The following is a 17,543-nucleotide window of genomic DNA, read 5'->3' as shown; positions in this document are numbered from 1 at the left end:
TCCTCTCCGGCCTTGTTCCATGGTGTGTTAAAAATTTCACCTCATTCTTACTATTTTTATACCCTATTAGCAACTTATTAGTGAATTAGAGTTAGATTTGCAGCAAGCAGTGCAACTAATTGCAAGTTAAGCCCAATTTCGTTAGTGCTTTGGGTTTTGGATTCAGCAGCTGCCGCTATTTTGAAGTTCATTGCTTAATCGGACACTAGGATATGATTTTGCTGTTACCAAATGATCATGGAGACTAGTGTTTTGCAAAAATCCTTTAACAATGAAAAGTGATGTGCACGCAATGATAATGTGGTTTCTGTTGTGCAAAGAAGTTTGCTGATTTGCTTATATTTATTTGGAAATGACAACTTGGACTAACGACATGGTCAATGTAGTTAAGTGCCTGAGAAAAACTGTAAAATCTCAGCTCTTTGATACTTCCCGAGTAGTGCTCAAAGGACACTCTGTACACCTGTTTCATGGGCACCCTGTTGCGGTGGAGGACATGGTCGATGGTGGAAAGGCTGACACTGTGGATTCCTGCAAAGTTTGTGTTGTCTTCCACAACTCATTGCTGTATTTCTCACTGTCTAATGGTATTGTTTTGACAGACCATGCCAACTATAATGGCTCCTTGCTGCTGAGTGAACATAGCTGTCCTTCCACCCTCGTGTGGCGGTCTTGCAATTCTACAAAAAGTAAATGTGCAGTTAGAAGATATTCTTGCAGTACAGTACAAATACTGGTGGACTTTTCTCCCAGTCTACTGAAGCGTTTGTAAAAGGGGGATTGTGAACTTTCAATGAAAAAGAATACTTATACTGTACCTGAGGATCTGCTGATATTGGGTTTACTCTTCGTCCTGCCTCCTTCATTGTCATTCCATGGACAAGAACATGATCTACAACAGTAGCTTGAATTTCACCAGAAATTACTACTCTTTGTGTTCCTCTCCCTCAGTCCCCTCTTCCTCCTTCTTGCCCCCCTCCTCTTCCTCCTCATACCCCACTCCTTACACGCATCCGTCCTCTGCATCTCTGATAGGTTCTGCCCATTGTTGACATGAACATTCAACAACCTGTGTGCACTTTGAACCGGTTTGTATTGATTGTATCACATCATAGTATGATCAATTTTGAGTTATAGTCTTTAATTTATGACAGTTGTCATTATTTGAGGTTACCTTTTGCCACTTCAGGTCACCATTATGCATCACGAGTGCAATGTAGTGAAAAATGTTTTTTATTGCATGGGAATGTCTTTAGAGTTTTGCAAATTGTGTTTCACTAGGTGAACGTTGTTTATGGTTCTGCCAAAATGATTCAATAAATGAGTTTAGGCCACTGAGCTTTTGGTTCAGAGAAAAGGTTTTAGTGTTTCAGCTATTCAGAAATACTGTAGGATAGTCCTGGGGTTTCCAATTTTGCAGCTCAATATGCGAAAAAAATGCATCCACAGTAAGCGTTTCTCTACATGCCAGCAACCGTTTTGGCTGGTAGTTTTTTCATTTACTTGCTATAGTGTGTAATGACCGCTCAGTAGTGTTTATTTAATTGACTGGTTTGATGCACGATCTGAAAGCACTTTTTTTTTTTTAGCAAAGATAATATTGTTTTGAGAAGATTGATTTTGCAAAACTTGTCAAAGGTTTTGTGAGCTCAGCTTGAATGTTAGAATTCCTGCTCAGTGTTTTGCGAAAAAGAGAGATTTTAGGAAATGTGTTTTAGAAATTCAGAAAAACTGTTAACTGGGGCCCATACCTGTATTTATTTAACAGGGACCCAACAAGGGTTTTTAATTAAAGTAAGCAGAAAGTAAACAGAGCCAGAGTTTTCACGCAGATGACAGGACCCCTTAGAAATGGAGGACTGGGAGATAATGGGAACCTATTCTGTGCATGAGAGAGAAAGAGTGTGTGTGTGTGTGAGAGAGAGAGAGAGAGGGGGGTTGTGGGGGGGTGAAAGGTGGGGCAGACAGCAGCAGTGGGCGTGGGAGGCAGCGGCACTATAAGGTTGTGAGCTGAGCAGCCCAGCTTATTGTCTGGGGTAAATTAATAGTGAGCTGCAGTCCTGTACTAACAAATGGGTGACATTCAGGGGACGCGTTTGCTAATGAATTACGCTTAAGAGAGACAGGAGGGCAGCGCAGGGCAGTCTGGGAGGAAGACGACATGAAGGAGGGTGAGGAGGGACGGGGAGCAAGCTGGAGGCCGGCCTCATGGTCTCACTCGTCGCCAGTAAGTCGATCACAGGCTTCACTTCCTTTTAAGAGGTGCCACAGCCGGTAAGGCTAAAGCTTACCAGGAAAACAGAGGCTTCCCACTGTCGCTAGTCTGTCCATCCTGAAGTGCTTGCCTGGTGTTTAGAGTGGTCTGTTAACAGGACATAGTCATGTGACATCGAACACCTGATTTAATCTATTTCATAAGATACTAAAATGCTGAATAGAGATTCCGGGTCTTTCCCCCAGCCCTGGTGCTCCCCGACGCGCTTCATGCCGGCTGCTTTAGCATGGCAGTATGCTGGCTCTCCCACCCAAAAACAGCAGGGTGTCAGAGGCAAGGCAAAGTGCTCACGGGGAGGTAATTACCGACCATCACGGGTCCCTGCTCTGGCTCTGCTCCAGCCCCTCAGCAGCCTGTAGCCAAATTTGCACAAGTCATGTCCTTGGTTTATCTAAGCTTTCCTTTATTTTTGAATCTCATTTTGAGCCCTGTTGCTAATAAGAAGATAACAGTAGAGGCTATATTAATTCAGTAAGTTCAGCAGTGGTGCAGCAAAAACTCCTCAAACCAGAATCACTTTAACCAACTTAGGTTACACCGACCCGAGTGAACGAATTACCGTGTGCACAGCAGTGACTACCGACAGACTAGAGATTTTATTTACAGCTCAGGGAATAAATTAGGCAGCGCAGACCTTTATCTAACACTTTATGAATTTATGTTAATCCATCCATCCAAGCATTCATTTTTTAATAACCGCCCATCAAACGGGACCGTGAAGAGATATCTCGCCTCTACATAATGTATCCCATAATGCCTATGGAATAAATTCAAGATTTGTAATCAGAAAATGAATTTAACCTTGGCCAAGAGGCAATATCTGAAAGAACATTTTCATGACTCGTAGTTCTGGTGACCAGACTGGTCTTGGGTATCGGGGTATTGACAGAAATATACTTTCATCCATGACGAGCAAAGCAGAGGCGCCCATAAGCGCACACATGTGCTGAATGCTTTTAGCACAATGCATCATGGAGACAGACCATTTCCTGCAAGTGATATTCCAGTTCTCCGCTGTCTGAGGGCTGCTGCGAATATTCATAAGCAGGGGCATGAGTGACAGTTGGCGCCTCTCCGCGGCAGACATGATCGTTAACTTTCGATCACCAGCCAGTCCAGAGGTGCTCTGGAGACAGATAAAACCCCAGCTGGCTAAAGCCATCATTTTGCATTTTGATTTCGTGCTTGGAAATGACAGATTCGTCCCGGGTTTAATAGATTAGCTGCTTGCAAGTCTCAGGCCGCTAACAGACACAGAGGTCACTAGCTGATCAAGTGATAAGGTGAAATCATTCTGTTAGTCACAAATAGAGCCAGTCACATGTAGAACCACAATGACCCATGCACTAGGCGGATTGATGTGACAACGCTGGGTCCTCAAACTATGAACCCACTGATATTCAGTTGGGCCAGTTTCTGGGTTCTGTGACCATGCCCCCCCTCCCCCCCCAGCGCAAGGTCCTTAACTTCAATTGCTCCAGGAACTAGCCAACCCTGGTTTCTCAATTGAATGTTACTTTAGATAAAAATTATATGTTAAATAAATGTATATTTCTGATTCTTTGAGATGCTGCGTAGCAATTATGGTGCAGACAAGTCTAAAGAAGCTGAGGATGTTTTTGGGCTCTGAGGGAATGTCTGTGTCCCTGTACGTGGGTGACAGGAGTGTTTGATCAGTTCCTGATTACTATGCTCCCTGACACACTCTGAAGAGCAGAGCTTTTAGAATGAAAAAGTCTCCGTGACAGAAAGGAGCACGAGAAACCTTTGCTGGATCAACTGTAATGCAAATAGTGAATAACCAACATTGAGTCTTTTGTATAAATCTGACTTAAGCAAAGTGTGTTTGTGCACGAGCCGTTGGATGGTATTCAGAAATCATCCGCATTTCTCTAGTTGAAGAGCGCCTCCATGATGATGACGGTGCTATTTTCAAAGTCTCCACTAGAGGAAGTAATTGGGTTTTACGTTGGATAAGGAGTCGTTCATTCGGGGATTATTCCCCTTATTTATTCGGATCTGTACCCGCGCCACATTTCCTTTTGACAAAGACCACGAATGTGCCCTTTAATCCGTCTTTCTGTTTTTACTTCTTAAAATCCAAATAGCAGGTTTGTTCGCTTTTAATGTGTGTACCAAATGAGTTTATTTGTGTAACTTCTGCATTCGCCTTGGAGGCAGAAATGTGTAAACCTGAAGAGCGGACACCTGTATCATAGGCGGGATGTAGTAAGAAGTAGTTTAAGCAGACTTGAAAATGCGAAGACCACATCCTGACCCAAACGAAAAACAATATTTAAAAATCTAACGCGAAAAAAATGAAAACCAGCAAACCTGCTGGAATAATCAAAACATCTTTGCAAAATTTTAGTGGGTTTCACCTCAAGGCTGCTATGTCGATTAAAGGGTGAGGTCACATTCTGCTCCACTCCTTTCATGTTACCATGCGTCCGTCTTCTCTTGATGTCACTTGTCATTTAATTGCTTTCGCCTTTCCTGTTGCTTCAGACCGGAAACACCATCCCCAGTTTAATTAATGTATAAATAAGACTAGTAGCGATATCTGCGCGAAGGAAACGCTCAGTGAATGTTTCTCTCTGTTGTAAACAGCATCACGCTCTAAAGTGAGATCGCTTAGGACTGACTGGCTAATAAGAAGTACACAGAAAGATATGGGCAATGTAACACTCGCACACACACGCACAAATACACAGGGAAGACTGTAAAACTCAAAGGAGGCTGTAACACACCTATAAGGTTGTAACATACTCAGAAATACTCACGAAGAAGTATGTTACATGCACGCAATACGCACAAAAGGCTGTAATTCTCTCTCTCTTTCACACACACACAACTACATACAGGAAGCTGTAACACATACACACACACACACACACACACAAATAAACAGGGAAGGCTGTAAAACTCAAAGGAGGCTGTAACATACATATAAGGTTGTAACATACTAGGAATTACTCACGGAGTATGTTACATACATGCAGTACGCACAAAAGGCTGTAATTCGCACACACACACAACTACATTCAGGAGGCTGTAACACATATACATAGTCGCACACACACTGCACATACAGATATATATACACACACAGACACAAGTACTCACACACGGGTCAATAAGGCGCTGAAGGCTGCATCTGTGTTTCTGCGGGAATCACGCGTGTATACACACAAACCTACACTGTTTCTTACGCCCCTCATTCATAATTAGGCTACTCATTGATCCAATGAAGGAGACGGGGGCCCGTGGGGGACAGAGATGGGGGAGACGGGGGAAGTGAAATACGGGGATGGGGGTGTGGTTGGCAAGCTGCTTATGCTAAATAACGGGAGTGACTCTTATTTTACAGCGAAGGTCTGAAATCGTTACATTTAAACAATGGAAACTTGGGCGCCTACAACGATATATATTTTTAGTACAGATTAAAGGTAAACGGTACGATTAGGTAAATCGGACATAGATTTTCCTCACAAGGCTTTAAGAAGAGAATCATCGCCTCAGTGCGGTCCGGTCCAGTTTTAGCTTTCTGGGCGCTGCGCAAAGCTCCAGGGTCCTCCTCTTTACTAATGTGACAGGGGCAGAAACCCTCCACCATCCACAGATTCACCCAGAAAACGGCCAGCGACCGACTGGCTGGACCGGGCACCCGGACCGGGAGGATACTGAGGACCCGTACACCTGGACACATGCGCTTTTTTCTCTGTCGCTTTTAATGTGTTTTCATAACTTGAACCTTCCCATAAACATTAGGCATATTCAGATATTAATGTTCTTAAAAGCTACTGTTTTATTGACCGAAACACCAGAGTTTTTAAGTAAAAGTTTGAAATTTGCCAACGCAAATTAACCACATAAAGCATACGGTAAATGGATCCCATGTTCCCCACGACGGACCCTCCAGGCAACTGGAGCAACATGTCCGGTCTGAACGGCACCGACGAATACTGGAACCAGTTCGTCCAGCCGGCGTGGAGGATAGTGCTGTGGGCGATCGCGTACAGCAGCATCGTCATCGTGTCCGTGGTGGGCAACGTGGTGGTGATATGGATCATTTTGGCGCACAAACGCATGCGGACGGTGACCAACTATTTTCTTGTTAACCTGGCTTTCGCCGAAGCGTCCATGTCTGCCTTTAACACCGTGATCAACTTCACCTATGCCGTGCACAACGAGTGGTACTTCGGGCTGGTGTACTGCCGCTTCCACAACTTCTTCCCCATCGCGGCTGTCTTCGCCAGCATCTACTCAATGACGGCTATAGCGCTGGACAGGTGACCATCTCTGCACGTTTCTGCTCGTTCCCATGCATGTCTCTGCCGGGCTGACGTCCCTGCTGTCCGTGTGGTGTGGGCTCCGTGCTGCTACCCCCTCCGTGCGTGGGCTCGGAGCGGTCTACCCTCTCCTCCCCGCACATTCGCTCATTCATGTGCTCATGAAAAGGTCAGGATTTAAAGATGTTTTCATCTGCATTCGATAATAAATGATAAATCTAATAATACATTTCTTACTTACCGATAATCTCACTAATTGAAACATAATGTACTTCATTGTCCGTCGCGTCAGTTTCCAAATTTACAAACCCGTACAGAAAATTAATATTTCTAGAAACCAAACACATAATCCAAATATAACAAGTAACTCAGAAAACTAAATGCATATTAAAAAGTCGGGTTTGTTGGTTTTTCTAAATGTTTTCCAGTCTTCTCCAAAAAATAGACCGTGATGCGAGTAAAACGTGAAGTTCTTCGCCATGAAACTCATTTGATGAGACAGAAGCGTTCGTAATGGTTCTTCCACTCCACTATTACGAGTTGCTGTAAAAAGCTCAAGTATAGCGGTACATAGACTAAAGAATTATAACGGTGAATAAAAAATAGACTGTTTAACACCTCTTATGCATCAGGTAGAATGAAGTAAAATATCGAATACGGTGTTTGCCCAGTAGGGATTTGGGCAGCCCGTTGTTATATATGTTAATACCAATGACTTAAAGGTGAATATGTACTGGTTTAATATGCATTTTAAGAGGCGTATTCGGGCAGGATGTTTCTTTGTTATTGATAATTTAGTATGAACTAGTCGGAAGGACCAGTAATAGCGCGTTTTTTATAAATGCAATGATGGCTGTTCTTCTAAGCAAATTAGTCGTCAGCCGTTGTCTGTTTCTGTGTGTTTGTGTGCATGCGTGTGTTCGCGAGCGTGTACGCGTGTGTGCGTGTGAGTATTTTTTACGCACGGCACACGCTCTGCAAAAGTTACAGTAAAACACTAAATTCGGGTCACAGTCAATGCAAGTCGTCGTGGAAAGTGTCACGGTTTAAAAGAGACTGTAGGTTGGGAAACACAGGAATAAACTTGTAAACAGAACTGTACAGAATCAGCGCTCTAGTGCGTTTATGTTTAATCTTAGAGCCTGCAATATATAACAATAACTGAAATGGTAATCATTGCTTTTGTACATTTACTACCTACTCGCTACTAGATAAATAATTTAAACGAAGTACATTGTTTCCCTAACCTTAATCGACAAAAGAAGGCTTTATGCTCACAAAGGAAACACGATAAGAATGGAAAGTGTTTTTGTTCACTCTGCTGATTTCTAATCTCGAGGCACAGACACGACCTTCAAATTATTACAATTTAAGAGTTAAGAAGAGTGAAAATAATTATGAAGGTCCAAGACTAGCGATGGTCCTGGCTTCGAAGTGCTTATCTCGGCATCCTGTTGCTGTCCATAAAAATGCAGGGCCCCCCCAGGGGGCTGTCGGTGGCCTTTAAATAGTCACCTGAGTAGAACAGTGGGGGTGGAGTGAGACTGCACCCATTAAGGCGGATGGGGAGATATGAGGTGGGGAGGGGTGGGTGGGTCTCGAAGGGGCTTCAGCAGCCGTTACCTTAAGCTTTCTGCTCTTGCCACAGCGACCTTCGTACCGTTCACTCTGTGCTATGAATACGCGCGAGAATGTCGAGCCGCCAGCCCCGAGAGGCCTGCAGCTGCTCTCAGATCAGCCGCACCTTCCACCCGGAGGCGGCGCATGGCGGCGCCTGCATGCCACACAGCTCCAGGGAAGCAGCCTGTCACATGACCCCCTGTCGCTGTCATGGCCGCATGGTCCGTACCTCACCCGTCCGCCTCATCCCTGGCGTTGCTCCCTCTCTCTGCGTCGTGCTGCTCCTCTGGACAGTCACCTGTGCCCCCTTGACTTCATATTTATGAGCCAGAAATGAAAATCACTTCTCCATATGCCTGTCTCTCAGCTGCAAGGGCGTAGCTTTGGCTATGGGGCGGAGGGACATGTATTGTGGGAGTACCATGTATGTTTAGGGGGCACAGGGTTCGAGGATGATTTGATCCTGGCTAACATTGAAAGCAAACCTGTGTTCTTGCTCATCTCTGCCGCAGGCGGAGTCTCTCACTGTTTTCCCTATACAGACATGCTCCGACGGTGTCTCTGATTGATGGGTTTTGCTGCGAGGTCAATGTGCTGCGATCTGGCAGCATCTCTCCATCTAATTGGTCTCTTCACTGGAGCAATGAAATCTTAGCCCTCACGCATACACTCTCCGTGCTTCTGATCTCTTACTGCATGGAAATAGCTGTCCGTGGCTCTGCTGGACTCCCTGACTCACGCTGTGGAGGCCCTCATCTCTGATTCATGGACTGCAGACCCTTACCCACACCACAGGATCTACAGATTCTCATTCATAGCATGATAGGTGCCCTTTAAGCACACGGAGTGAAGGAGATTCAATGCACGTCGGACACGTGGTTGACGTCTGTCTTTACTGATGCCTCCACATGGAACATCAAGGCTCAGGAGTAGCCGGTCTGTGTCGCAGTTAATTAGGAGAAGCTCGTTTGCTGGGAGGCAGGTGTGTCAGAGTCTGGGTCTGAATGGGTCTTTGTGAGACTTGGAGGATTTACCCTGTGCTGTGCAGCACGGAGCTCGTCAGGTTATTACACCCAAACGCAGTATGGATAGTTGGATTGGGTGGATTGTGTGATGAGCACGGGGGGGGCGGCATACTCTTCACCAACAGGCCAAAGACCCACCTAAAACCTTCGTACACTAACACATCCATTTAATTGGTGTCTCATGTTTAAAAATTGTGCACAGTTTAGTAATGTAATATCACTGTGACCTATTCAGTAAAATCTCTGTGATTAAGATGCTTCCGGACTCCAATTAATGCCCTGTTTTGCCCAGAAGAGGGTACTTAAATGTAACCTAATAAAAATATGAGTATATGAGTAAATATGCACCAGTATGCAAATATCCTGAGACAGAAGCAGCACTTCCTGCATGTCGCAGGCCTGGAGATTCCCCATAGGTGGCATGTGAAGTTTCTGACCTGCCAAACGTCCCGCCGCTGGCAGATCAGCTTCCCGGCATGTGAATCCTTCGCGCCGAGAGCCTGTGCAGCGTGCTGGCATGTTAAAGGGCTCTTCACTCGCTCAAGTGAAAATGCAATGGGTCTCGCCCCACCTACCACAGCCATGTTATGTGACTGATTTAGAACAGAAGAGATTTGTGATACCTTATCAATCCCCATGCGACATTGTTTTTTCACCGATCCCTTCTTGCTCTCCATGAGACACACAGACACATATATAGGAGGTATATTCGGGCAGCGTGTGGCTCTGTGGGCTAAGCCTGTGTGTCTGTAATCAGAAGGTCGCAGGTTCAAACCCAGCCTCAGCCTGTCTGCAGGTTTTTCAGCAAGGCCCTTAACCGCTCTCTGGGTGCCCAAACAGGTGACTGCCCTTCACGGACAACTTACTCGGCGAAGAGCAAGTTGAGGGAGGGATAAAGACAGCTTCCCCACAGGGATCAATAAAGTTTCAGTTATTATATAAATAACCACAAGCTCTTCTGGGAGTGAGATCACTCTCTGATCGTGTTTGGAGAGACAAGGGGGAAAGCAGGCTGCCATGTCCACACTGACCCACGCCACCCCTGTCTGTCCCCAGGTATGTGGCCATCATACACCCCCTGCAGCAGCGCATGTCGTCCACGGAGACCAAGCTGGTGGTGGGGGTGATCTGGATCCTGGCACTGCTCCTGGCCTTCCCCCAGTATTACTACTCCAGCACGGCCCAGCTTCCCGGACGCGTCGTCTGCTACATCGACTGGCCAGAGTATGTCGTCTGGAACTTCAAGAAGATGTGAGTTTCTCTCACGGCCACCCTGAGACCTGTATCATCGATCGAGCAGGGTTTCCTTGCTTAGCCGGATAATGTGTTGGACTTAAAGTCCCGCAGTTTAAATGGATTTTATGTTTGTCTACTTACATTTAGCCATAGGCCCTCATAGACCCCCATATCGGGGGGGGGGGGGGGGGTCACATCCCACCCAATATTGAAAAAAGTGGTGTTTGTCCTACCCAATATTTTCCAGAATTTTACTTTTAAAATATGAATAACTGAAGGAGATTTTGCTTATCTAACCTACTGACATTTGCATACGTATAAATAAATATATACAGTCAGTACTGAAGCAGAAGGGTAGCCTATGTATAGATACACTATATGACATCATACAGGATAATGTGAGATGACGGATATCACTCAGTCAATAGTGACAACACAGTGACGCTCCTGCCCTGGCTTTTCCAAACCGACTTTCCGGGTTTCATGCTACACAAATAAGCATTCCCAGGTCCTGAGCCCGCAGGTCAAGGTGATGACCCTGGTGTATTGTGTTAGGATCCCTGTTTCAGTAGGGGCAGTGCAGTCTTAGTTGCTAGAACATTCTGTTCATTTTGGCTCCGGCTCTGCCAGGGTAACATTACACACGCACCCGTGCGGCACACTGGCAGACTGACACTCCGTGAATGTTCCTGTCACGTGTAACCGCAAGGATCTCATGCGACGGTGTGCAGGAAGTGAACACAAAGTACATAATTAAAAGCTGTAACGACTCCGAACAAATGTAGACTGTGCTGGCTCCCCTCTGGTTATGTTTGTGTTTGTTTTTAAATCCTCCCGTTGGGCCGAGCTGTGTCGACTGCAATGAGGCTGTGATGAAAGGACCACGTCTCCTGCTCCACAATTAGCCGCATCTCTCGGGGGGTTTATTATACACATATATTTATATATAAGTATTGCATTAGCTCATTCTGCCCGAGGCCTTTTTTGGGAGGGGGGGGGCTTGAACTTTGGATGAAGAACACAGTTGTTTGGGATAAACAGTACTGAGGATGCAGCGAATTCAAATGTAATCAGCTGGCATTTCTCTAAGCGGTGCTCCCCCAGGACGGATAATTCACCTTTTCATCAGTGCAGCGCGTTCCTGCCCGCTGAGCCACACACCCTCGCTACTTTGCGGCAGATAGCGGTCCGCACCTCGTAGGTGGCTCCGTGCCTCCCTGATTGGCTGCTTCCTCGCTCACGGGTGCAAACGCAGGGGCGTGACTTGAGCTGGCACCCCAGGGACATGAGACTGGCAGACGCGGCAATGTGAGTGTTGTCTCTGGCTTTCGTGCCCGTTTAAGACTGACGGCGGTGCAGGGGTGCTGAGGACAGAGAAGCTGCGAGACCTTGATGGCTGTCTGTGGGCCTTTTTCAGTCATCCTCAGGCTGATGGGCTGTCGTCCTGGAGATCAGTTCAGCCAGTAGGCGTCAGCGTGGGCCAGGGGGGGATTCTCTGCGGGGGAACCAGAAGCGCCGCCTAATTAGGCCCCCCCGGTTGTGCGGACAGGCTCCCACACCCCATCCCATTTGAAAACCGCCTTCGCCGCGTGCCATTAGCGGCCGGCTAACAGCTAGCGCTGCCAAAATCAGCTGCACATCACCGGGCGGGAGTGACTGAGGAAGCTTCCCCATCAGTGGCCAAGGCGGTCAGGGGAACGGCGTCATGTCCGCTGTCTGATTACCAAGTGACATACTCTCTGATTCATGGACCGTTGATGTCTGTGTGCTGTTCCGGGAGCTGAGCTCTGGTGATATTAATAGCCAGTGGGTAGTAACTTAAGCTCCCACATATTGCAGCAATCACACACACAGACACAGACAAACATGCAGGGACAGGCACATGCAGACAGACATAGACATAGAGATACAGAGAAAGACACACACACAGACCCGGACAGAGACAATCACAGACACAGACACAGACAGATATACATGCAAACAGACAGACACACAGACAGACAGAGACACACATATGCAGACAAAGACAGACACACAGACCCAGACAGACAGACACAAACAAACATGCAGATTTATACACAGACAAACCTAGACAAACACATACACAGACATAAATAGATATACATGCAAACAGACAGACACACAGACACAAACATGCAGACAAACACACAGGCAGACATAGACACACAGACAGATGTACAGTACTGTGCAAAAGTCTTAGGCAGGCAAAGAAAATGATGTTTAGATTTTCCTCATGTTGGTGTAAAACTGTGATATTATGCCTGTCAAAGTGTGTCAGCTTCGCCATTTCAGAACCTCTGCTAAAATCATCCTAGTATTTGCAGCGACCGTCCAATGCAGCCATGTATTTTTTGACTTGGCCACTAGCACGCCTCATACAGCTAGTCAATCTGTCACTGACTTTTTAAACCAATATATTTAATTATTTAATTGAGCTGTTGGTGAAATTTAACAAAATCATAGAATGGCTGTGTCACGATCAGGGTTGAGAGGAACGGCGATCGTGTGGGTCGGTAGGTATGGAGTAGGCAGACAGGCTGATTTCAGGCAAAAACTGGGGGTTTATTGAGGGGCTAAGGCAAGGCAAGGCAAGGCAAGGCAGGGCAGGGCAGGGCAGGGCAGGGCAGGGCAGGGCAGGGCAGGGCAGGGCAGGGCAGGGCAGGGCAGGGCACTGACGCACAGCAACATCAATGACGGACAGGGCAAACAGCTAAGACCAGGACTTAAATAGGACGGGACTAATCAAAGTAAGTGGACAAAGCTGGAGACGATCAGGGAAGTACATGTGGGTAATCAGGGGGCGTGGCACACACGAGGAGCCGACGAGCTGGGTCATGACAGGCTGAGGTGCCCCTGAGGAGAAGTTTGGGTTCATCTAACCATCCAACTGGACATCACAACTTTTTAGAAAACAGAAGAAATTATTACTAGTTTTTATCATGTTACTCTTAATTTGCACATGTTCTAATGTTAAATTGTGTTTTTTGTTCTAAGCCAAAGTACACTTGCTACCCAGATAAACAGTTTTAAACATTTCTTTGGACTGCCTAAGACTTTTGCACAGGACTGTACATACAGACAGAGAGACACACGGAGACACAGACCCACACAGACATAAACAGACACACAGACAGACGCATAGACACACACACACGCACAAACATACTATGTGGTCTCGTATGTTGTTTGCAGTTTGCATGCAGACAGCCAGCCTTTTTTCTAATTGGCCCCACGCACAGGGACTACGAGCACCTGTGACAGCAGACATGTGGGGGGTTTGGGGGGGGGTTTGCGGGGTTAGTGCAGGGCGGGGGGAATCCCCAGTTGGGCAACTGATCTGCCTGCCTTCAGAATGTGGCTCCCCAGGCTGTGCTGATCGGCTCCCTCTGGAGGCTGGGTGACAGCACGTCAAGGCCCGTCCCGAGTCCCTAATTCTGTTAGTGCCAGGCTGCCTGTGTGACCCACAGGTCTGTGGCAGATCTCGGCACCAGGGCCTTGCCTCACTTCCCTGCTCCACACGCCAAAGATGTCCAATTAGCACTGGCCCACTACGCCTAGTTAAGCTGCTCTTGGACTTGAACCCTGCTCAGTGCCTCCACTGGTGTGTGTGTGTGTGTGTGCGTGTGCCGTGTTTACCTGCAGAAGCACACGCATGTGAGGAGTGATTAACCCAAATGAGCACGGAGTGACTCGCTCAGCAAGGGGCTCTCAGTCAGTCAGCTGACAGTCAGGCCCTGAGAGCAGCGTGATTCTCTGATTAAAGACAGACATGCTGGCACAGCATCGACATGGGACTGTGCCAGTCTGCTCCTGGTGGCAAAGTTTAACAGCGAGGATTTATGGGGGAAGGGGCATCTAGCTCCATTATACTAATGCTATTCTGAGACTTTTCGACTGTGATGTAAACTACTTAGTCCCCCATAATGACCCTCATGGACCCCCAGATCAGTCCTGTCAGTCCCCCATAATGACCCTCATGGACCCCCAAATCAGTCCTGTCAGTCCCCCATAATGACCCTCATGGACCCCCAAATCAGTCCTGTCAGTCCCCCATAATGACCCTCATGGACCCCCAAATCAGTCCTGTCAGTCCCCCATAATGACCTTCATGGACCCCCATATCAGTTCTGTTGGGCCTCCATAATGACCTTCATGGACCCCCATATCAGTCCTGTCAGTCCCCCATAATGACCCTTATGGACCCCCATATCAGTCCTGTCAGTCCCCCATAATGACCCTCATGGACCCCCAAATTAGTCCTGTCAGTACCCCATAATGACCCTCATGGACCCCCATATCAGTCCTGTTGGGCCTCCATAATGACCTTCATTTACCCCCATATCAGTCCTGTCAGTCCCCCATAATGACCCTCATGGACCCCCATATCAGTCCTGTCAGTCCCCCATAATGACCCTCATGGACCCCCATAACAGTCCTGTCAGTCCCCCATAATGACCCTCATGGACCCCGATATCAGTCCTCTCAGACCCCCCAATGACCCTTATGGACCCCCATACGACTCCTTCCTGCCTCCCTTCCCTTTTTGAGGTGTATGTGTGTGTCTCTGGCCAGGTACTACGTTTGTGTGGCAGCCCTCATCTACTTCCTGCCCTTGCTGGTGATGGGCTGTGCCTACCTGGTTGTGGGCCTCACCCTGTGGGCCAGCGAGATCCCGGGAGACTCATCAGACCGCTACCGGGAGCAGCTGACCGCCAAGCGGAAGGTACCCCGTCGTGGCGTCAGGTCGTCAGCAGTGGTCGCCCAATACCTGAGCTAATATCAATGTCTGCCCTGCTTCCCCAGGTGGTGAAGATGATGATCGTGGTGGTGTGCACATTCGCCACCTGCTGGCTGCCATACCATGTCTATTTCCTGCTTTACGAGTTCTTCCCACACCTCTTTGAGGAGACCTTCATCCAGCAGGTCTACCTCGCCATCATGTGGCTGGCCATGAGCTCCACCATGTACAACCCCATCATCTACTGCTGCCTCAATGACAGGTAACTCGCCCCCTTCCCCTTACCCACCATGTAAATGCCTGAGTGACCATGTAATCTAAGCAATGTGCAGTTTTTACCCATGTAAACAACTGCTTATTTTAAGAGTGCCAATCAGGTTACAGCAAAAACAAGCGTACAGCATTAGACCCACTGGCCCCCTTGGTGTTCGGCTGCCATCTCTGGCTTCCAGCTGCTGCATGCCTGGGCTCTCCTTCTCCTCCTTCGTTTGGCACAAATTCACAGAAACAGATGAACAAAGAGCCTCAGACAGAGTATTGGCCATGAAAGCTGTCAATACCCTAACATCCCTGTGGACTCGGAATTACTGCAAACACTCTCGGCATTGATGGGCACGTCAGCCTGCATCTGTTTTCTTCTTTTTTCATCATCATCTTCTTCTTTTTTCCCCGGTAAATATTCCCCTTAGATTCCGCGAAGGGTTCAGGCAGGTGTTCCGCTGGTGCCCCTGTGTGCCCGAGAGCTCCTACGAGGGCCTGGAGCTGAAGTCCACCCGCTACCTTCAGACCCAGACCAGCGTGTACAAAGCCAGCCGCATGGAGACCACCGTATCCATGGTGATGCCCCCTGGGGAGGATGAGCACGAGCTACGGGCCCGAGCAGCGGCCTTGGCATGCCAGCCCTCCCCGGACCTGGCCTCCAACGGCTCCTCGTCTCGCAGTATCTCCAAGACTGTCTCTGAGTCCTCCAGCTTCTACTCCAGCAGCCACCTGGCCTAGAGGCCGTCCCTCCCCTGCACCTCCCCTGCGCCTCCTCTGTGTCTCCTATATGCCTCCCCTGTGCTTGGTGCGGCTTCATTATTGCATAGTGCCTCCCTACCTCACACCAATCCCCCAGCCCAGGTTCGCACCTCCAGTAAGAATTCTGACGCACTGCCCAAGGAGGCCCCGCTGCCTGTTTCAGGACGTAATGCTGGACGTGTGATGCTGTTCTCAGTGCAGTCAGCCCACTCCACAGTGGGGCGACACTAACGTAGTTTCAGGACATTGACAATGAAGAGGAGAATCGCTGGAATCTCCGCCCTGTGAGCAGCGCACTCTGCTGGCGGGCAGTGGGAGGTGCAGCTCCTCGCACTGACGGGACTGAGATGGACAGCCATTGCACCCCAGACTATGTCTGCTGGGTGCCGGCTTTGTGTTTCACAGCCTGGCACTCAGGCGGGCAGCGGGGGGGCACTCCCGGCATGCTTTGCCAGTGTCCCCCCGCTTTATATAGAATGTGGGGAGGTCTTAATGGTATCATACTGCTGTTTGTGGGGAGGCAGAGAAATGGGAGAAAGGAGAAGGCGGGGAGGCATCACAGGGGGACGAGAGGGGGGCATCATAGGGGGACGGGGGGGCTTGTGTTACACCTGTTGTCACAGATTACTGGGCTTACCAACACTCCCCAGTCCTGTAGGAACACAATGACGGGGTTTACACACTGAACCTCATGGAAACTATTTGTGATGCCTGGGTGTTCCCTGTGGACGGGTCCTACTGCCTCACCTTCCTTACACCCCCCCCCATATCACAGGAAGTGGGGTCATCCCACCCCACAAGCAATAAGCCCAATCTGACCCATGAAATTGAATGAGGATTCAGCAAATTTGATTTTTACCGATCAAACTGACGTTCAAAACCTGGAAGAAATTTATGTGCAATGAAATCTCTTTTTGTAAAGGGATTTCAAAAGATTTTTCTACACAAATTGCCGTTCTTTGAGACAAGCTGTTTATTACGATGCCTCAGGTGTCATTCAGAGACGCGAGCGTCAGGCCTGTCAATCACAGCAGCCCTGATGTCTCCTTGAATGCTCTCATCAGGACCGAGCCTGGCTCTCGGGCCAATCAAGCTAATTACAGACTTGGGGGGGGGGGGGGGTTATCACAACAACAGACACACACACACACATATACCACAGGAACACACAGACACCCAGGATGCTCACACACGCACATGTGTGGGAGGTGAAGGAGCGCCTCACTGTGGTGGAGGACGGTATGTCATCTGGGGGGTGTGTGAGGAGTGTGTCCTCACTGGCCCTCCATGTCAGCCCTCCTTGTCTGTGCAGATGT

At 48.1% G+C, this 17,543-nt stretch overlaps 1 protein-coding gene across 1 annotated transcript; it reads left to right on the top strand.

The window, feature by feature from the left end:
- The first annotated feature begins 5,658 nt into the window (after positions 1 to 5,658).
- tacr1a (tachykinin receptor 1a) lies at positions 5,659 to 16,777 on the top strand. The gene is made up of 5 exons (XM_049002790.1): positions 5,659 to 6,567; positions 10,269 to 10,463; positions 15,042 to 15,192; positions 15,273 to 15,469; positions 15,897 to 16,777. Exons 1-5 carry the CDS (start codon positions 6,164 to 6,166, stop codon positions 16,204 to 16,206), a joined length of 1,257 nt encoding a protein of 418 aa, XP_048858747.1. The 5' UTR covers positions 5,659 to 6,163; the 3' UTR covers positions 16,207 to 16,777.
- The last annotated feature ends 766 nt before the right edge of the window (positions 16,778 to 17,543 follow it).

This window comes from Brienomyrus brachyistius, chromosome 2, assembly GCF_023856365.1.
Source record: "Brienomyrus brachyistius isolate T26 chromosome 2, BBRACH_0.4, whole genome shotgun sequence".
NCBI classification, from domain to species: domain Eukaryota; kingdom Metazoa; phylum Chordata; class Actinopteri; order Osteoglossiformes; family Mormyridae; genus Brienomyrus; species Brienomyrus brachyistius.
This window is presented reverse-complemented; position numbering and strand designations above follow the sequence as displayed.

What these genes read in the sequence shown, in the direction of transcription:
- tacr1a (XM_049002790.1), top strand. Translation starts at nt 6,164, where the DNA reads ATGGATCCCATGTTCCCCACGACGGACCCTCCAGGCAACTGGAGCAAC. An exon ending in GTCTGGAACTTCAAGAAGAT is followed by an intron (nt 10,464 to 15,041) that starts GTGAGTTTCTCT and finishes GTCTCTGGCCAG; the next exon opens with GTACTACGTTTGTGTGGCAG. An exon ending in TACTGCTGCCTCAATGACAG is followed by an intron (nt 15,470 to 15,896) that starts GTAACTCGCCCC and finishes TATTCCCCTTAG; the next exon opens with ATTCCGCGAAGGGTTCAGGC.